Raw genomic sequence first — 22245 nt, 5'->3', positions numbered from 1 at the left:
TAAGTCTGCAGAATGGCACAGCTGGTCATTCAGAATTCCCTGCTATATGTTTATAAATGACATGGTTCTTCATACATGGCAAGAGGTGCAATCATGCTAGATGCTCATCTAGCACACCTAGTGGGAGGTATTTAACACTTAAAAAACCCCAACCCCCCTAGCCTTGCTACCTGATCCAATGCACATTGCAAGGGTAGGGTGCAACTGGCAGGTCTTTACTGCCGTTTTAATACAACCCCAAAGAGGGTAGATTGCAGTCAGGTTTGTTTACCAGATAAAACACACAACAATGGTTGATTTCCATTTTCTCAAGCTAAAGCCTAAGCACGTGACCTGGTCCAGGCTAACTGTGCAATATAATTATAGCTTGGGGGGGGGGGGAATTAGCTATCAGAGCAGAAAGCTGCTTCCTCCCCCTGGAGAGTAAATCTTTCCAATCCAGCCATTACTCTGGATCCTCCCCCTCCGGCTAGCAGCACATGCCAGCATGTCCCTTGAGCTCTAGGTGAGTTTTGTCCTTTTCCTGTGACCTTCCCTAGCCCGCGCTGATGGGGAGAGCAGGGCAGCTCTCCGGAAGAGGCTGTCTGTGGGGGGCGGACAGGCAGGGGACAGGAGAGAGGGGTGTGATTTTTACTGCCCCGGTATTTTGGTGCTCCCAGGAGCAATGACATCACCCAGCCTCCTCGATGCGAAGAGACAAAGGCGAGAGGCAGCTGCAGAAGGAGGCGGCTGCTGCAGCGAGCACCACGGAGACCCAGCACCGCTGCTCCATCCCCTCCTGGCCCGCTGCTCAGCTGAGCGGCCCTTGCCCATGCGGACTGCCCCGGCGAGCGGCGGGGGGAAAGGGAGCCGCAGGCAACGCGCAGCATGCACTGGGGTGTTGGCTTTGCCCCCTCCAGGTCCTGTGTGGTTGCGCTGAGCCGGAATCAGAGCCTCACCCTCGGCTGGTGTGCAGGAGCCGAAGAGCACTTCTCCTTTTATGGGGACATCATCGCTTTCCCTTTGCAGGATTACGGTGGGATCATGGCAGGGCTGGGTTCGGATTCGTGGTGGAAGAAAACCCTGTATTTGACTGGGGGAGCCCTGCTCGCTGCCGCGGCGTATCTGCTCCATGAACTCCTGGCAATTAGGTGAGAGAGAGAGAGCGAGCCTGGGGCAGGCTGCAGCAGGGAGGATTTGGAATAGATGCTGCAATGGGAGTAGGAAATAATAAGACAGTACTGACCTGATGGGAATGCATGGTACTCGACCTTCACCCCTTGAGAAACTGACACAATAACAAGGAGCAAGGCAGAAATCGGGAGTCTTTTGTAATTGTTTTTGTTTATTAGGCATTTCAGAGCTTCACCTCTGTAAGGATTAATGTCGCACCAGTAGATACATCGTTCTTAAAACCCAAGTGTCATTGGTACTAGGGGGATCAACCATAGGGCTCTTTTCTGGGATGGATTTAGCCTTATCTGGAAACATCTAACTTGTCTGGCCTGTGTTTTAAGGACAGGGGCTCAGGATTAAACCAGTGGGCTTTAAAACAAGAGCAATCTTCATCATGGACCCATCTTACTCTTAGATCTTGCCATTTTAGATGCTTTGCAAAAAACATTGTTTAATAAATCTTCAGGTAATAACCCACCTCCGCCCAAATGACCAGTATGTTTAAATAAGACAACTCTGCAAAATAAACCTCAGTGTCAAATTGAACACACTGGTCAGTGCTATTTTGGGGTTGCTCAAAAATCTGATATGAAAATGCATATTTAAAATGATGCAGCAGCAACTGGTTATGCAAGAGCTCTTGAAAATAAGAAGAAGCCACAATTGTTTTCAGTGCAGTATTGTGCCTGGTTATGATCTCTAGCTTCATAATGGTGTGAGTAATAGGGAGCGTGAGAGCAGGAATAGACACAGGAGTATGTTTGTCATAGACTGAGATCTGAAGTGAACAGTTGCATATGGTGCTGCAGCTTGTTTACAAGGATAGTAAATCATCTCAGAAAATGGTGGCTTTAACTACTGATTTCCCAGGGATGTACCTGGAAATATAATATCCACAACAGAGGTGATATATTACTAGTACGCTGTTTTAAAGAACTCAGTGAGAACAATCTCAGGGCATTTTATATAAGTATACCATAGAAGTCTGGTGGAGACTAACATTATGAAAATGGAATGGAGATGAACTTCAGATTACTATGGGCCCAAACCTGCACTTCTTACTCAGCTAAGTCGCTCATTGATTTCAGTGAGGACTGCATAATTGGGTCCTAAACGGTTTCTACGATCATTGCATAAGACAGCTGATTGTGTAATATAAACAATGGCAAAATACAGAAGTTATTTCTGGGTACATTTACAGAGAAATAAAGGATCAAAGTAGCCCTGTACTAATGGGCTGCCATGCACAACATAAGGTAAACAAAGATAATGTTGCCATTGATAACCTTTTAATAACACTAGCACTGAGAGATATACTTGCCTTATATATTTTATGCACTTATTTTCATTCAGCTTACAATAAATACCAGTATAAACATAATTCTTGGAAAATACTTGAATTCAGAGATGTTTTTATAATTGAAATGTCATAGATTATCTTGCCTCTATCCTTAGGAGAGATTTACAGAATGAAATTACTTCATGTAGCCATATTGTAAAAGATATTAAATTTTCTGGAGGAATGTGCAGATGTGATTTACAGGCTCAGCAAACACGTGCCACCTCCGCAGGCTCCTAGCAATCTTAAATCTGTGTATGAATGTTTCAATATTAGTATATAATGGGATGCTATAAATGTATTAAATGATTTAAAATCAGACATTTTAAAATGTGTCAAATTTGGCAGTCAAATTGCAATGGCTAGTGGCCGGATTTTAAAAGCAAAGCAAGCTAACATCATCTCTGGCAGTTCAGAGCTCATTTTTGAGAGGTTAAAATCATCATCATCATGCTAACCAAAACTGCATGGGCTGCTCTCTGTGATGTGCAGTGCAACCCTATTCTGTACAGAATCTTTCATGGACAATATATCCCAAATGCTTCACAGACTGAAACTATTCAACACGATGTATTGTATCAAGATAGTGTGTGATGATTCAAGTAAGACCTGGAGTCATAAAGGGGGTGGTTTCCAAAGGCATAAAGAGCCAGTAAGCATCTCACTCCCTTTGACATATGTGCCTATGAAAATCTCCCTTAAACTCAATAACCAAAGGCAGTTCCTGTAAGAGAGGCCTGGGCCTGGGCAAAGAAGAACAGATATGTTTGGAGATAAGATATCAACAGAGATGAAGACTGCATGAGGTGGATGGATACTGAAACACTGTTTGAGATGGTAGAAGCATCAGAGCAGAAGGCACTTACACTAACAGTTGCAAACTTGTGCGAAGGCCCAGATAAGAGGCCAGTGCTAGACAAGTGCCAGAGGTGCAGGAGGGTGCGTAAGAGCCAACGGGCCTTCTTCTTACTCCTTTGACTTGCTGCAGTTTTATACCTGTACAGCTACATTGACCTGAATGGATCTCATGGAGTTTGGGTCAAATTCTACTCTCAGTTACACTAGTGTAAATCCTTTGGAATCCTCTTGATTTACCTCACTGTAATTGAGAGCAAAAGTTTGGTCCCAAGTCCAGGAGGTAGATTGGAGCAAGTCCAGGTGGGCTTTGAGAACCATGAATGGGACATTTTGAACTGGATCCTGAAATGAATGAATAGCCATTGGAGTTGTTTGACAGCAGAGGTGATGTGGCCGTGAGTCTTTGTACATGGGAGAAGGCAAGCAGCAGTCTCTTGGATATTCTGGAGTTAGGATGATAGGGATCTTGAGAGGCCATAGAGATGAGAGTTAAAATAGTTGAGGCGAGAAGGGATGAAGGCTTTGGCAGGGTGGAGTCAAGGCAGTGGTGTATTTGGGCAGCCAAGTGGAGAGGTGACAATGGACACGTACAATGGGAGGTGATACAAAGAACAGAGAACAAGGCCAAAGATAATGACAAGTTTACAGACAGTGGAAGTGAATGGCATTTCTGAGTCTGGAAGTGGGGATCGGAGAGCTGAAACTATGCTTGAGTTGCTCATGTTCTTCAAGAGAGTCTCTTTGTTCTTTAGGGCCCTTAATTGAAGGAAGTAGATTTGCAGGGCCTGATTTTCCATTGCCTCACCCCTTGTGTTGTCATTTATAACTGTGCAGTGTGGCTGAAAAACACTACCACAGCAAAGTCGGAGCATTTTACACTCACTTTGTCTAAGTGCTCCGTGAAAGACATAGACTGAAAACAGAATTCAACTATATATACAGACAATAGATTTCCAAAGGGGCCTGCACCTCTATTCGAAATTTCCAAAGGGGTCTTCACCTCCATTTGAAATTTTTTAGGGGTTCGCAAGTGAAAAAAGGTTGAGAACTCCTGCCTTAGTCCACATGAGCTTGGGTGTCAATTTTAGTGCATACTAGTGTTCTGCACACTAACTGGCTCGTATGAACCCTACTGATATGCACTAAAAGTTCCCCAGTGTATGTTAATGTAGTCCCATTTCAAACAGCAATATGGTACCAAGAACAAGGGAACTTTTAATATGAGCCAGGTTCACACCGGCCAGATAGTGTGCAACATGCTAGTGCACATTAAAAATCACACCTCAGCTAGTGTGGACTAAGGCACCATGTAGACAAGGCATAGGCGCCGACTTCCCCTCTGCTCTGTGGTTGGTCGACCTCCTGGGCCCTCCCATGCCCACCCCTGCATCACCCTCGCCCAGCCCCAATTCCTCCCCATTCCCCCAAGTCCCCACCCCTACCCCTCATCTTTACCGCCTCCTCCTCCTCCCTCCCGGAAAGTCCTAAATGCCACCAAACAGCTGTTAGGCGGCGGGTGGGAAGTGCTGGGAGGGGGAGGAGCAGGGACACGGCACGCTCAGGGGAGGTGGGGGCGGGGGCGGGGGGAGTTTGGTTGCCAGTGGGTGCGGAGCACCTGCTAATTTTTCCCTGTGGATGCTCCAGCCCTGCAGTACCCATGGAGTCGGCGCCTATAAGACAAGCCCTAAGTGACTACATGAGGCACAAGGCAGGGGAGATTCAGGCTTGCTTGCTTATTTATTTTAGTCTATGAGCCTGGGCTTATTACCAAAGGTTTGCAAGATTTTTGGGTCTCTCCAACATAGAATTAACTAAGCTTCCTGTCTGAATTCTGCTCCTGCAATGTAAGTGCTTTTTAGTGATTTCAGACTCGATGAATAAAAAATTACAATAACCCATTAAAGAGAGGACAAAATGTTTTGCCTCAGCCATTCTCGCTCCTTCGTGCACTTAATATATTGATATATGGCACATGCTGCAGTCTGGGTTTCTTTTAATTCTGTTTTGTTTTTGACAGGAAAGAGCAAGAGGTTGATTCCAAAGATGCTATTATACTGCATCAATTTTCAAGGCCTAACAATGGTGTTCCCAGTTTATCTCCTTTTTGTTTGAAAATGGAAACTTATTTAAGGATGGCTGATTTACCCTACCAGGTAAACTTGAGTGTACTGTTTCCCTTTACATTATGGTTAACTATAGAAACACACAATGCTAAGTATGCAAGGGAAATACCTATCTTATCCAAGAGAAGTATATGTGTACACATATAGCTAACTAGATACACACTTATCACAATAGTGAAGTTTTGGTCTGTGATCTTCAAGGTAGGCCTAACAGAAGCTGGTTGGTCTAAACATTCAAGCACTATTCCAGATTTCATTGCTTGATGGCAATTGAAAATTTAATTTTGGGGGAAATGAACTTTTGGAGTGCTTCAGCATTCATATAATGCTACATAATGGACTGGTTTGCTCTAAAATTCAATGTTGTTTAGTTTTATTTAGCCTACCAGGTTTGCTATGTTAATAGATCAAATTTAAGCTGTTGCATTTTTTTTTCTTGTCTTTGAGGGTGTCTCTTCTATGCTCTCCTAGTAGAATAGTGACAAATCCCTCATTTGGCCTTTCATTGCAGACACTGCCCTCCTGGCTGAGGAGGACTGGGCTTGCAGAGCCCATGAATACCCTTTCTTAATAGTGGATGGGTTGCTGTTGAGGCACTGTCTTTCTCCAGGGAATGAATCCCAAAGTAAACCAGAGACTGAGAGACAGGAGACTGGGAAATTTATTCTGATTTTCCCATCTGTTAGAGTCAAGATCTAGCCACCAGACCTCTGGATAAGTTCACACCCCATTGTTGCAATTTTAACAGAGCTGTTTTACATTTTATCATATATATGTTTCTCAGCTCTCTGAGGCAGAGAACATATCTTTTTTCTGCGTGTGTAATGCACTGTGTAAATTTAAGATGGACTATACGAATGCTTAATAATATAAGAATACATGATGGTACAATGTGGTATAAATGTTTGTTTTATTGGCACATGTTTTGGGATGACTACATTATTCACAAGTAGTAGAGCCATGAGTAAGTTGTGTGGTCATCTCAGATGGGTTCCAGTAACACTTTTATATCACACTGTTATGAAAAGTATTTTGTTTTTGCCATGTAGCTGGCAGGGATTTTTTTTTTTAGAAAAGTTATTTAGAGTATTTTTACTTTTTATTGTTGTTTGTATCCACTCCCAATAAAACTAGCCTGCTTTACAGCTATGAATCCACGTGTATGGACATCTGAGGTAAAGAAAAACAATAACTGATATACCTTAGAACCCTTTAAGAGTATCTAAAATAGTTTTTAAAAAAGTCACGTCTGGTTTTAATGTCCATTATCTTGTGATTTTCCAGCACTAGAACCAAGCACAGTATTGTACTGGAAAGGAGGAAATTCCTGGCTTCCCAAGGATAGACGCCTCCCAGGTCCAGCTGGCACAGCTCACAAGATAGTGAACTTTAAACATATCACAGGTGCAGCATGGGCAAAAGCCCCTCCGACATCTCCGACCAATTTGAGGCTGAATTGTAATTTGGGGGTGAAATTGCTGTTTGCAGGGACAAACATATTTTTGGCGGGGTGTCTTTTCTTTGCAATTGGTTGGTTAAGCAGGTTTGGAATGATTAAAATAGCTCTAGTGAAGGTGGAGTAGTGGGCAGAAGGCAGGTGAGGCTGACAAAATTGCAATATAAAAGCAGCTTAGCCCATGGTTCTGCAATTTTTAAAGGAATGTTACTTACCATGTATGGGATACACACACGCACACCCCCTGGACATCTTATTTTAGGAATGAACGTATTGGGGCCCTCTATGCCATAGGAGGTATGTCTAGCAGGCAGGAAGCATCCGTGGTCCTGGCCGCAGTGTGTGATGGATGCTGATAATGACCACTGACAGGGGCACTACCAAATGGGCTGGTTCAGAGTGGAACTGGCGCACCTGCCTTCCACACAGCTGGTGTGTAGATCCGAATAGCTGTTGTGCCCTGGCACTGAATCCTGACCCATGTGGAGTGCATCATCCGTGTACTGAGCACAGGCATTTTTGCAACTGCCCATCGTCAGCGACAACCACACACGTGCGACTCTAAGAGTCTTCCTTTTTGGCAGGAGGCTGTGCTGGGTTGCCCTCTGCCCAGGGTCTGCCAGTGTTGTTTCCAACACATGGACTTTAGAGCACCCTCAACCAGCTTTATTTTGCACTGTCCTTACTCTGGATGTTTACATGCAGTTGGAAGGAAGCATGTGGCACAGTCCTTTATCCTCTGGCCATACAGAGACTTTGCATGATCATGTTTACTTTCCTACCACCACTTGGTACGTCAAGTGTGCGTAAGGCTGTGCTTGTCTCAGCCCCGCACAGAAGCATGTCAGCAGTCTTTACTTGGTGTTCTCCAGTCAGGTCAGTTGAGTACATCATGCACTCTTAGGACATGTCTCCACAGCAATTCAACATCCACGGCTGGCCCATGTCAGCTGACTTGGGCTCGCGGGGCTGTCAAATTGCATTGGAGACATTTGGGCGTGGGCTGGAGCCCAGGTTCTGGGACCATCCCCCCTTGCAGATCCCAGAACTTGAGCTCCAGCCTGAGCCCAAACCTCTACACCACAATCTTACATCCCTGCAGCCTGAGCCCTGTAAGTCCAAGTCAGCAGACCTGGGCCAGCTGTGGGTGTTTAATTGCTGTGTAAACATACCCTAAATCTCCCCTGTGCATTGTGTCTCTGGGCCTTCTGGAAGAGATGTTGATGTAGGGGCTGCAGGTCACTTGGAAACCTAGTTGAAGTCTTTATAAACTTTTAAAAAGTTTAATCAGGAGGAGAAATTTTCTACCATGACACCCAAATTGCTTAATGTTCAGTCCCTGGGGTTGAAGTCTATGGGGCTGCATGGGGTTTAAAGGCAGAATTTATCCCAGTTAAACTGTTGACAGGAAGGGACAAAGACAGAACTTTTTGCTGCTGGCCCTGGAGGCACCTGCCTTCCTTGAGGCAAGGAGTCCTGTGGCACCTTATAGACTAACAGATGTATTGGAAGCTTTCGTGGGTGAGTATTCACCCACGAAAGCTTATGCTCCAATATGTCTGTTAGTCCATAAGGTGCCGCAGGTCTCTTTGCCGCTTTTACAGATCCAGACGAACATGGCTGCCCTTCTGATACCTTCCTTGTATTTCACAAGATGCTGCTTGGGGCAGCTTCCTTATAAATGTAGTCGAAGGGAGCTGTCCAAAAATCTCATTGGCTGAGACAATAGAAATCTGACTGCAGGTATACAAAATTCTATGGGGTTTGAAGATTTAGAGATTTTTGTCTCTCTCTGCGCCCCCCCCCCCCAATTCTAAGCTTTTATTTACAAGGAAAGGAAGTTTCCAGCCCCGCAGGTTTTAGAGGCCCCCTTTCCCAGTGTAAATTAAAGCACTGCTCTTTTCTGATCCCATAAACATTGTAAAACCAGCAGTGCTGGAGGGACCCAGTTAGACCATGGCTGTCTCCTGACATGGTTTGTCATAGTTACAGGGCAAATGTGCCTTAGATGCCTTCTAGTACCTTTTGAGTGTACCCAGTGGGTGACAGGCCTGCCTCCCGGCACCTCACTCTGGTGGAACCATGTAGTCCAACCACTGCTAGATGGAATCTATGGGCGGTAGGCCGCTTTTCCCCACAGTGCTAATCCAACAGGCCCAACTGCATTGGCACCTGCCAGCCTTTTCTTTCTGGGGACCCGTGACCAGCAAGTTGATTAAAGTGACTCAGAATCAGCATCTTCAAAACAAAGCTGTATTTATTCCTTTCCCCAAAGGTAGAAAGCACGTACAGCAAAGGGTACAAAAAATAAAAGGCCTGTATGCCTCGTTCTTACTTATGTCTTAGTCTTTTCTTGCCAACTTTTGTAAATTTCCCTCAGTCCAGCTAATCCCCATCTCTGGCTGGGAGAAACCGATTGCTCACAGCAGGCTTGCTCTCTTTCCTTGCCAGCTCTCACTGACACTTCTTGGGCAGTGTCTGGCCACTCACCCCAGCTCTTTTCTAGGCCCAGGATCCTTTAATATTTGGTATTCTCCTTCTGATCCTAGATTTAGCCTTGGGAAGAATAAACTGTTCTCAGGCTACCTGGTGGAGGTATTCCCTAATAAACAGCTTTTTCCATTGTTTCCTCTAGATCTCCTATCTGTGTCATTGTTTTACCTTCCCTTCTTGGTTCCTCTAACAACCCTTTTTTATCTAACTCCATGGCCAAGTACCCATCATAGAAAAACGCAGAGAGGCATGCACCATATTCATAAAAACCCGCGCTAGCTCTGATCAAACTAGAGTGCTAAAAATAGAGTGTCGCTGCAGCAGCATGAAGAGAGATGAGCTGGGAGAGACGAGCTGCCCAAGTACATACCCTTCTCAGATGGTAGGTTTGTATTCAGGAGAGCTAGCCCCTCCTGTTGCTTGCACCTCTGTAGCTACACTGTAGTCCACTAGCTGGATCAGAGCTAGCGTGGGTATGTCTCCTGAAGCTATGAATCACACCTCCAGCTCCAAGTGTAGACACACCCTCAGAGAAAAGGAGGATTAAAAAAAGATGAAATTAAGCTACTGAGGAACCCTTAGAACTTCTTAGAAACTCCTGTTAGCTGGACAATAGCAGACAGCACAGTTTTGAACTGCATCCTTTGCCGTTCCCTGCAGCACAAATTTTAATGGTCACTGGAGAGTGATTATCTGGTGAATTTATCCAGTGTTTCTTCCCCTCCCTCCAGATATAAATATCACAGAGAAGCAGAAGGTGACATTTACACATCAGTTTTGCTAGCATTTCTTGCATTTAGTATATGTTGGCAGCCGGTGCTGCCTGTGCCCTACGAGTGTATAGACCTTTAAAGGAGAATGTGCCTCTCATTTCTACCCTTCCTTTGTCTTCCGTCAGCACTGTGGCACCTTTCAGGCCACTCAATGTGGCAAGGACATTTCTGAGCCTGCTTGACTTCTGAACCATCAAGAAATTCACTTGTTGCTAGAATGCCTTATCCTTTTTTATGGACCACTGCCAACAAGTCACCATGCTATTTTGATCAGATGTGTTTGCTGTTGAATATAAGCTTTGCTTTGCTTTGCCAGTCCTCCTATCCTAAACATTGCCACAGATTGCTTTCTCTTCCCAAGCCATCTTGATCTGGCCTGATTGCTTTGTTGATGTCTGTGAATGTTACAATGTAGCAAAAGGTTTTTATGCCAGGTGTTGAACTTTGATGATGTTCTCTGTAGAGTCTGGTTTGAAGGAACCAGTTTTGGGTTCAGGGGTTTTCTGTAAAATAGAATTTTTGAAATATATGGATTTTTTTACAGTCTGACAAAGTATAAAGGCAACAGAAATGTTATATTTATATATTTATTAAGAAATAGTTTAAAAATAGATACAAAGGGGCACAACACAAACTGTAGTAATTGGAACTATTAGGCTTAATTCTTCCTGGTTATCACTATAAAAGGGCCCCAAAATGTCTTGTGCAATTCAGTCTGTAAATTCCATCTACCTAAAATGAGCTTCCTATGGGCTCTTGTGACAATTGCTTTGTAGATTACAGTTAAAGTTAACGTACTAGGGCGGATTTATTTGTTTTTATGTACCAATACCAAGGCCACTCACTGTTCTTTGCAGCTGGACTGGTTCTTAAGTGAGAGTTTGGTAAATATTTGATGACATTTAGTAGCAGCTTTAAAGATATAAAGGTTTTGGGCCGAAAGATATCCGCTTCAGACACAGTACAATGTAGTGTAAGAGATTTTGCCCAGGGATGGAGGGCATCTTAAAATATCACAGGATAATGAATAGAAGTCTTATATTCCATTTTGCTTGCTTAATCATATTGCAAGGAAACATTAAAAAAGCAAACCCTAGAAAGCCTAAGATTCAGCAGATTTTACCTGTGTAATACGCTTGTCAACTTTGTTTCTAGGATCTTAACTTTTGCATTTCCTAAGTTTAAAATGTGTAAACGTAATGTTGTGTTAACGTAATTCTTTACACACAAATGCACTCACACACATATTACATAAAATCGTCTTAATTTTTATTAATGCAAGGTATATTGATTTAAACTATTGCAATAAAGAAAATTATGCAAATATATTTTATAAAAGCTAACAGCAAATGACCAAAATTATAAATATTTTGGCATAAGGGGAAAAAACTCTAATGGAACAATCCTATGGAGTTTAACTGAGATTAAACCAACAATACTGTATATCTACTTAATAGGGTCCTAGAGAAACTATTTTAAAATCCTATAGAATATAATAAGAATGAGATTCTTTCTATAGGTTTTTTTAATCAATGTATAGAAGGACTATTAAATTTTATAGGATGATTTAAAAAAATCTATAGAAAGGTTACCAGTTTATTTTAAATTCTGTAGGCCTTTTTTCATAAGGGAAGAGCCTGGACTAAAGAGCATGGAAGAGTTGGTATTCTCCTTTAAGTTTCAAGTCATCTGTTTCTGTAGTCTTTTGCTATGAGCCAGAACACCGTCCATCTTTTCTCCTCACTCATACATTAGACAGATGATTTCCATTCCCTTATTCATTCATTTCTAGATACAAGTCATGACAAATCATATCATTTTATTCTCATATCAGGATATCTGTGTATGGGCAGAAATCCAAGAGTCACTAGAGCCAGAAGACACTGTTCCCAACAATGTTCCCCAATATTTCTTCTAATTTGATCCAGAAGGAAGATGTGTCTGAGAAAGAACATGTATTTATAATGTATCAGACATCCATATTATTAAATATAGCCAGGGTGAAGTGCCATCTAACGAGGATCTCCTGCTGAATCTCCATTGCCACACAGTGTGCTATGTGTTTGTCTATCTTCCACCTTAATGGATTTCTGGAATTTAAATTTTTGAGGCCTAAACAGGTTGACATTGTATTGCCAACTCCAAACCTTCAAAAATCACGAGTCACGCATCCAAAATAGTTGGCCTAAAATCATAACATTTTAAAAAATAATAAATTTGAGTTTTTTTATTTGGCTTCTCATTTTGAGCCTTTAGGGTTCACATTTTTGAGCTTTTCACCACAGACATGAAGGCTAGAAACTTACTCTATCTTTAAACGGAAACTGAGATTTGTATGTAATAACAAGACTCCAGGAGCTGGGTCTTTAAGAAGAACACCAACTATCACGAGACTTGCTGTAAAATCACAAGAATAGTTAACATTGTTGAGTGTCTTTTTAAATAAATAAAAAATAAAAGAACAGGAATACAGCAGCTCATACCTGTGCTTTTAGGAATAAGCAGAGTTGTAATTAAAGAGAGTTATGGTCTAATGATCTAATCACATGACTGGAAACCAGGAATTCCTGCGTTTTACTCCTGACTCATTCCCTGCTTGATCTCTCTGCTTCAGCTTCCCCATCTGTAAAATGGGGATAAATACTTAGATGCAGAGACCTGCTAGCTTTAATGGGACTCCACACAGGTGATGTTCTTGTGGATCTGATTGCAGGAACTTTGGCTGCAGATGACTGAGGTTCGCAGACCAGGAAATGCCAGGATCATAGGCAAAGACATACTTTCCCACTCCAATGAGGGAGTGACATATCATTCCATCGCTTGGGCCTGGCAGCTTGTTGAAGGCCTGAAAGAAGGCAGGAGTACATGCCATTGGGGTTTCCTCATCTGAGCTTGAGGTTGAGTCTAGGTCCTTCTTGTTCCCACTGTATCCACTTTTGGTATAGATTAGTGGGTGTGCAGATTAGCCACATTTGCCTTTCAGGGCTACTGAGACATTTAGTTAGTAAGGTATCAGAGGGGTAGCCGTGTTAGTCTGTACCCACAAAAACAACAAGGAGTCCGGTGGCACCTTAAAGGCTAACAGATTTATTTGGGCATAAGATTTCGTGGGTAAAAGAAAGCTTATGCCCAAATAAATCTGTTAGTTTTTAAGGTGCCACCAGACTCCTCCTTGTTTTTATTAGTTAGGGTTCGTAAGGTGCTTTTAAGATGAAGAATGCTACTGTGAATAAGTACCAAATATTATTGTTATTTTGTCTATGATGCAAAATTGTCCAGAATATTGGGCCTGACCCTGTGGAGTTCTGAGTGCTTCTATCCCCACTGGACTTTAATTAAATAATTAACATTAAAACACACTATAGAAGGCATCAAAGGCACATAACACCTTTCAGGACTGGTCCCATTGCTTTGCATTAAAAAACAAAACAAAAACAATGATGGGTACATTCTTTTGGCTAGGGATTACTTACGCTGGAAATAGGTTTTTGCATTTCCATTTAGAGTAAGGTTGTCGCTCTAGTTTGATAGCTATTTATGGAGGATATTGATTTTATGCTTCGGGTATTGGCACCTTTTAAAAAAAACTTTATACTGATCAAACAGAAGCTGAAGGGTGTTTTTTGTGTGTTTGTTTTTTTGTTTTTGTTTACTTGCTTCTTTTCTTAGAACTATTTTGATGGAAAACTTTCCCCTCAAGGGAAAATGCCCTGGATTGAATACAATCGCAAAAAAGTATCTGGCACTGAGTTCATTATTGACTTTTTGGAAGAGAAACTCGGAGTGAATTTAAATAAAAACCTTGGTCCACATGAAAGAGCTGTTTCCAGAGCAGTGACAAAAATGGTGGAGGAGCACTTCTATTGGTAAGCTTGCATGGTAAAGCTAGTTCTGTTCTGATCTTATCAAACCTGCCGCTGCACGTTTTATCTGGAAATGAATGCTTGCTTTGTCTTTCAAATAACTCAGAACCGAGCTGTCAATTCCACAATTCTTTTCACTCTTGGAGAATTGGTGTCTCTTTCTGTTCTTACTTGTGCCAGTGTGAATCAGGCGTAAACACCACTGGAGGGTGTAAAACCATTGCAAATGAAGTTCAGAATCGGGCCTTTTGCCCACCTGCAAGTTTATAAAAAGGAGCAATCACAGGCTAATACTGCAGTCCTTTCACATGTACCCCTTCAGTGGCACATGAGAAATAACTACAGGATTGGGCTGGTTAATAATAGGCTGAATTTGAGACTGTTTAATAAATTTGTGATTGCCAAAAGGGAGAGAAAAAAATCCAGCTTTTGGGATTAATAGGTGACAGGAATGCAATATTTTGAACTAACTGAAAACTATACATATATTTGCACAGTCCTCTTCATTTAATAGAATTTTGTTGTTATTCTTCCACTATCAGTAATGGGATGCAGTATTGTTGGCTGAGCGAAGCAAGGTCTAACGTTCAACTCAAAGGATTTCTCTCTGTGTCTGTCTGGTAGTAGAATGACCTGAAGTCATTTAAAAGCCCATAAACCATAATATGGGATAGAACCTTACTAAATCTCCTATTGCTAATTGTTACACTCTCACTCACAAAAATGAGAGTCTGCCCACTCACCAGCAAAGATTTAGGACTAGACACAGCAACCCTGACTCATGTAGGATGCTGCTTGTGACATCAGTGAGACTACTGGTTGAGTAAGGCCCTTAAAAGTACAGTGAGGGTTCCCATTATGACTTCATTGCATTAAAATATGTATGCCAGAACACCTATTCGCATTTTGGGGAGCCTTGTCATAAATAATTACAGTTAAACTGCGCTTGTCAAATAAAGGAGCAAAGTACATTTTGTGATGCCTTATTCTTTCTTAAAAAAAAAAAAAGGCCCCATCCTTCCTGGGGCTGAGTGCCTCCTGCTGAGGTGTTCCACTCCTACTGGGCCAACTGCTGAGAGGAGCTGCTGAGCACCTGGAACTCCAGGTGTCTTCATTGGGCGTTGCGCATAGTTGATGCTTCTCAAGATCTGAACTATTGACTTCAATGGCAGTTGAAGGCACTTGGGCCAAGGTTCACCAACATACGTAGGTGTTGTGATACTGAGCGTCCCAATGCCGAACATTTAGATGCTTAGAAAATCACAGGAACACACTGCAAATCACAAAGCCTAAGTTAGGTGCCTAGACTCCAAGACACTGAATGGGGAGAGATAGGCACCTTAGACTGTGATTCCCAAAAGCTAGCAGGCTAGGCAGGGAGCCACCTAAATTAGCCACTAGGAGATGCTGATGAGAGGGGTGTATGTTAGGCCTCTTCTCTCTCACCAAGATAGGCGCCTAACTCTAGGTTATAGGGAAGCGTGTATATCTACTAGAGATTCACATCTGGGAGCGCTATTTGCAGTTAAGCACCTACAGCATTTCCACAAGAAGCTGGGGAAGGAGGAGGACCTCTCTCACAACTTTTAGCTCAGTGGGAGATGTGGGAGACCCCTGGTTCAAGTCCCACCTTCACCTGATGAGAGAGATTTGAACAGAGATCTACCACCTGTCTTCTAGGCTGAGGTCAGATTTAAAGTGGCCTTCAAAAATGGTCTCACTCGGTTGATATGTCCCCTGCTGGAATAGTCAATGTCAATCCAGATTAGATGAAACAAAAGTTACTTTCAAGTTATGGCGCAGCAGAGAAAACAGTCAGAAACTAGGAATTTATACATTAGCTTCTTTACACAGTCTGTTCTCTGGGGGTCTTGCAAAGGTTTCTAATTAAGGGAAAAGAAAGGACTATTACTCATGGCATTCAGAAATTTTAGCTATGAATTACCAATATAGACGTCATGGTTCCTGCTGGGTCTACAGGAGAAGTCTTTTGTCTCTTCAAAATGGAGTCTGTCTCCTTGCTGCTTTTTAAGCGGTAGTCTAGATTAGGAAGAGAGGTTGAGATTAGGTTGGGGTTGGTTAACACATGTTAGGAATGTGTTTGTTTACCCAGAATGATCTCAACTATTTGCCTAAACTAGACAAAATTGAAGGATCAGATCCTCACCTGGTGCAAGCTATCATAGCTCCATCGAGCACCAGTGATGTACACCATCTGAGGACCTGTCCCTAATGGTCTCCTACTTTCTACATGCTAAGGAGCCACCCCCCTACTTCACCTTTGAGAACACCCACCTCTTGCTTTGCATAAGTTCTCAATTAGTTTCTGACAGTAAGGGGGCGCTTCAAGCTAGCCACTTCTGGTGACCCTCTCTGCCTGCTCCCATTACTGACTTATGTATTGAGACTAAGGTAATTACCTATGTCTTTGTTTCAGATATGCTAGTTCCCGGGACCATTCGTATTCAATGGATTATTATTTAATTTATGTCTGAAGATTTGTACAGGAGTGCCTATCTGAGGCACTAGTAAGTTTTCAAAAATACACAGATCACACAAATACTTAAAGCCAGTGTATAACAGTCTAGACCCATGTAACCAAATAAACAACCAGCTGATGACACTACTCACCCCTCTCCCAATGCCTGAGGAAATAGATCATCTTACAGTGTGTCCTAAAGGTCTGGAGTTCAGAGAGGCCTTTTATAAAGGGACTCATGGCCGCGGGGTGAGGGAGGAACTGGCCTTGAGCTATAGTGGTATGATTGCTCCCAGTACTCTCTTAAGCTGGACTCTCCTTAATGATTCTTTTCTGGGTCTTCAGGACATCCACTATTGATCCCTGGTAGTTCTTATGATTGGCCCAACAGGACTATTAGGAGTCAGTGAAATAGTCCGCTTGAGCGACAGTGTGAGCTGAGGCCCGTCTTAGTGCAACAGGCTGGTTTGCTAACATGAAGTGTGAATTAGTGCTCAGCTTTAAGCAAGTTTCACCATTCTAATATTACAGATATAAAATGAATAGATATTGGTAGTAAGTACAGATAAATCAGTTTATCAAGCTGTGTAACAATAATATACTTTGATCAGGCTTGACAAAGCCCTGGCTGGGATGATTTAGTTGGGGATTGGTCCTGCTTTGAGCAGGGGGTTGGACTAGATGACCTCCTGAGGTCCCCTCCAACTCTGATATTCTATGATTCTATGATAAGACCCTGCGTAGGGCCAATTTGCAGTTGCCTTAACCCAGCCTCTAAATTTGTTGGCACACACATTTCTGTGTGCTCAGAATCATGGCTTTGTGTGAACAGATCAGGTAGTTGGCTGTTTAGTTACCTTCTTTGCAGGCCCAAATTTGAGTTTTGGGGCATCTGATCCCCCAAAGCAGCCATACAAAATGTCACAAGTCTGAGGTTGTTCATGAAAATTATGTCTTTAATGGATCATCTGGGTCCACCCCCTTTGTACTTTCACCAGATTAATATCCATATTGGCAATCTTTATTTTGTGGTTGTCCTTTCCTGAACCAACCAGTTCTCAGTACTGCTCCACAACCAGTAAGTGAGGCTCAGGGAAATATTTAATTCCAGTGAGAGTTTAATGGACAGGTATTGGGTGTTGAAGTTGTGGTGGAAATCTATGAGGGAGTTTAAGTCATTTGTCCAGAGGATGGAAATATCATTGATGTATCTCAGGTATATCATTGGTGCATTTGTCCCAAAATTCTTCTCCAAGTGGCCCATTGGGGAGTACCTATGGTTGTTCCCATGGTTTGGACAAAGTGTTTGTTGTTGAATGTAAAATTGTTATGGGTGAGGATGAAATGGATGAGTTTAGCGATGTGTTTGGGGTGGATATCTGAGGGTTGTCATTTGTTTTGTAACTATTTGAAGCAGGCAGCTATCCAGTCATTGTGAGGGATATTGGTGTATAGGGAGGTGACATCCATGGTGGCAAAGAGGGTGTGCTGAGGGAGGTTGTTAATGTTGTGGAATTTGTGGAGGAAGTCAGTTGTGTCCTGGAGGAAGCTGTCCCTTTGTGTGGTGAGTGGGTTGAGGATGGTTTCTATGAGTCCCAATATTCCTTCAGTAAGAGTGCTGTGGCCACATAGGATGGGTCTGCCTGGGTTCCTTGTTTGTGTATCTTGGGAAGCATGTAGAAGGTCCCTGGTTTGGGTTCGTGGGGGATGAGTTTGTAGAGTTTCTCTTGGATTTGTTTGGGAAAGGATTTGATGATATCCTTAAATTTATGGGTAAATTGTGTTGTAGAGGTCTTTTTTGAGTTCCTTATAATAGGTGGTGTCAGAAAGTTGTCAGTTGGCCTTGTTAACATAGTCAGCACTGTTGAGGACTATGATGGCACCCCCTTTGTCCGCTGGTTTGATCATTATTGTGGTTAGATTTTAGGGACTCTGGACAGATGACTTGGGGGGAGGGATAGCTCGGTGGTTTGAGCATTGGCCTGCTAAACCCAGGGTTGTGAGTTCAATCCGTGAGGGGGCCATTTAGGGATTGGGGGCAAAAATTGGGGATTGGTCCTGCTTTGAGCAGGGGGTTGGACTAGATGACCTCCTGAGGTCCCTTCCAACTCTGATATTCTATGATTCTATGATGATAAACTCCCTCATATATTTACACCACAACTTCAGCAACCACCACCCAGCCATTAAACTCTCTTGCGAATACTCCCACACAAGCATCAACTTCCTGGACATCACAATCAGCTTCAGCAATGGAATCTTATAAACAACTATATACAAGAAACCATGGATCATCACATCTGCCTTCATAGATCCAGTGACGATCCCAAAAGACACCAAGAAATCCTATTATCTACAGCTAGACGCTCAGGTACCACAGAATATGCTCTGAGGAGAAAGTCTGGGATACACACTTTAACACACACAAAACTGCTTTCACCAAACAAGGACACTCCACCAGAGAAGTAGATCACATCATGGATCAGGCTACCCAAACACCCTGAGAGGACCTGCTTCAGTACAGCAATAAGACGCCCTTTGACCACACACACCTAGTTAAAAGAAAAGGAATACTTGTGACACCTTAGAGACTAACAAATTTATTTGAGCATAAGCTTTCATGAACTACAGCTCACTTGTCACCGACCACCCCACACTGGAGCCCATATGGGGTATCATCCAAAAACTACAACCCATACTCAATGGGAATCCCACCCTGAAAGAAATCTTTCTTGAATCCCCTCTTCTGGCCTTCAAACAACCCCCCAATCTCTCCCAGCTCATAATCAGAAGCAAGCTCTCCACACACCAGGACACACCAACTCAAAGTGGCACCAGATCCTGCCAGAATACCAGTTGCAAAATCTGCAGACATATCTCCACTACTACAATGATCAACACGCCCCCACAACACATCTTTCAAGATCCATGGATCCTACACATGCTTATCACAACATGTGGTATACCACATCCAGTGCCCTGAATGCCCCTGAACTATGTGGGTGAAACCAGACAATCACTGTGTTCTCGAATGAACTCACAGGAAAATGATAAAAGACAAAAACATCATATCACCTATTGGTGAATGCTTTTCACAGAATGATCACTCTATATCTGACTTCTCAGTCCTCATCCTGAAAGGAAACCTGCAGATCACTTTCAAAAAACAAGGCTAGGAGCTTAAATTCATATCTTTGCTAGATGTTAAAAATCATGGTCTCAATAAAGACACTGGATTTATGGTCCATTTCAACAGTCTATAACTCACTAACTCCCCTTTTTGTCCTATGACTACAGGGTATTAATGGGTCACCTGGGATGGTCCCTTTAGAATATGTATTAATTACTGATGCTAAACTATCTGTTTGATCTTGTATTTAGCTTTGACACTCTTAGTACCTTTCCCAGACCGCAAGAAGAGTTCTGTGTGGCTCAGATGCTTGTCTCTCTTGCCAACAGAAGTTGGCCCAATAAAAGATATGACATCACCCACCTTGTTTCTTTAAAACTGACTTACCTAAATCAATTTCAAATTAAAAAAATTGCCTTGCCTTTAGTAGACCAGCTCTCAGAATACTTAAATATAAATATTAATTCACAGAATTAATTTTAATTTGATTAACTGAAAATGTTTCTAGGTGCTCAGCTTTGAAAGTATTGTATATTTTAGGCTTTTATTACAACTTGCTTGGCTTTTAAGCCAAATATACTCCTTTTACTCTTAGCAAGAAATATCCTTGGTGACTTTTTACCACATGTTAATAGAGTCATTAAAGTGAAGAATTTGTGAGCTGTTGCCTAAAGAGATTAGAAATGGACCCTAGTGAGAAAGTAGGTGTCGTGTCAGGGGAATATTGAACTCTGCTTCTGTCTGTGGTTGCAGACATTTGTGATGATATGAAAGAAAATGTATAGGAGTGCCCAAAAGGATTTTGCTCATTCTCTCTCTTGCATTAGTTAATCAGTATGTACAATGAGGAAATCCCATAGGCTTAGAACTATGTACAATGATAAACTGAAGTCATGTTCAGAACAGGAAAAACTGGGTTCTGGTGGCTTCTGTTGGAAAATCCCAGTACACTGGAACAGTTAATCTGTAGACTGTATTCTACACTGTGTGATATTTCAACTTTTCTGACTAACTGCACTAGGCTGTTGTGCCTCCATCAACCAGCTTTCAAAATGACCAAAAATGTTTCAGCTGATTTTATATTTTCCAGTTTGGAAATTACTAGGAATACCCGGCACAAATTGTCATAAACACCCTGCATTTCCCAGACACCCGAGGCTGCATCTGCTCTTCCCACCTCCTCCTCCAATGGATAACTCTTTTAAACTCCCTGCTCCTGCTCTCTTTGAAGTTGGTGACAATAATCCTATTGCCTTCAATGGGAGTGCTTCACTGTTCAATATTTACTTACGATGACTGTCACTTCCCAAATTAATTGTTCCTTTTTTCACAAGCTTCTTCAGCAAAAAATTGAAATTTCTCTTTAACCCATTGGAAGAGTAATAAAGACCAGCAATTCAAGTGAGAACTGGGAGATTTTGGCTGGCAAAGCAAATATAATGAAGACTCCTTTTAAAAGAATACATCCTCCATTCTACCAAACAAACATATAGATTGAAATACAGCAAAGTCCTTTTGAAAATATATCTCATTCAGGGTAAACCTTCACTTCATAAGAGGATAAAATGCAAAAGAAAACCAACCTGACAAAGCATAAATCTCTTAAATGAATTATTTTTCTGTTTAAACCATAAACCTTAATACATTTCAGAGGAGAGTGGAGGTCTCTGAAACAAATACCTATTACAAGAATCATATTATTAGGTCTCTGAAACAAATACCTATTACAAGAATCATATTATTGCAGCAAAATGATTCATTTGGCAGGCTTCAGCAGCGCATAGAGTCACTTCTTAGACGAAGTAAAAATAAAGCTTAAGACAAAGGGAATGGATAGGTAGGAAAAGTTTGTCTAATGTGTATCAGTCTTTTATTAACACCAGATCTGGTTTGCACAACGCTTTGCTGTGCTAATCTAGGGCTTGGATCTGCAACCCTTATTTCTGTTGAGTAGTACTTACTCCTCGAATCTCACTGATCTCAGTGAGACTACTTGCATGACTAAGTGCTATGCAGTGTGAACAAGTGTTTCAGAACGAGGGCCAACATTTAGTATTCTGGTTGATATTCCACATTCACAGAAAGATGTATATTTTACCACAGAGCTAACTTTCTATCAGGCAAATAATCCTCAGGGCCTCAAGATTTACGCAAGCTCTTCATCAAACCCTTTTGCGGGCTACTTTGTAGCGGTGGTGGGGGGGTCAATATGTTGCACAGTTGTAACTTGTTTTCACCACATTCTAGGACATTAGCTTATTGCCAGTGGGTGGACAATCTCCACGAGACCCAGAAGATGCTTTCGTGCAGTGGCCCCTTTAGTGACCTGCTGAAGTGGATTCTGTGCCACCTAACAAAAGGAATTGTGAAACGAGAAATGTATGGCCATGGCATCGGCCGCTTCTCGGAGGAAGAGATATACAAGCTGATGGAGAAAGACATGCGGTCACTAGCAGGCCTCTTGGGTAATGTACAACCCATTATATTCTGCACAGTCACTTTTTTCATGATTAGATTTACTGGTAATGCTCTCTGCCAGGCTGTTTAAACATTACATTTTGTTTCCAAACTCTATG

General features: G+C 42.3%; 1 protein-coding gene across 4 annotated transcripts in view; it reads left to right on the top strand.

Annotated features, from left to right (window-relative positions):
- The first annotated feature begins 385 nt into the window (after positions 1 to 385).
- The window catches only part of FAXC (failed axon connections homolog, metaxin like GST domain containing), a 48371-nt gene continuing 26511 nt past the window's right edge, over positions 386 to 22245 (top strand). Inside the window, exons 1-5 of one of the 4 annotated variants that reach the window (XM_084624789.1) lie at positions 386 to 505; positions 1009 to 1130; positions 5370 to 5505; positions 13867 to 14063; positions 21917 to 22134. In XM_084624789.1, the coding sequence (XP_084480915.1) occupies positions 1024 to 1130; positions 5370 to 5505; positions 13867 to 14063; positions 21917 to 22134 (658 nt within the window). In that variant the 5' untranslated portion in view covers positions 386 to 505; positions 1009 to 1023. Of the gene's footprint in view, positions 506 to 802; positions 1131 to 5369; positions 5506 to 13866; positions 14064 to 21916; positions 22135 to 22245 lie in introns of those variants that run through there. The other 3 variants (XM_084624788.1, XM_084624790.1, XM_084624791.1) reach the window with 3 other exon arrangements.

Source organism: Lepidochelys olivacea (assembly GCF_965140295.1).
Source record: "Lepidochelys olivacea isolate rLepOli2 genome assembly, chromosome: 3".
Lineage (NCBI taxonomy): Eukaryota > Metazoa > Chordata > Testudines > Cheloniidae > Lepidochelys > Lepidochelys olivacea.
The sequence above is the reverse complement of the archived record's forward strand: the minus strand, read 5'-3'. Positions and strand labels throughout refer to the sequence as shown.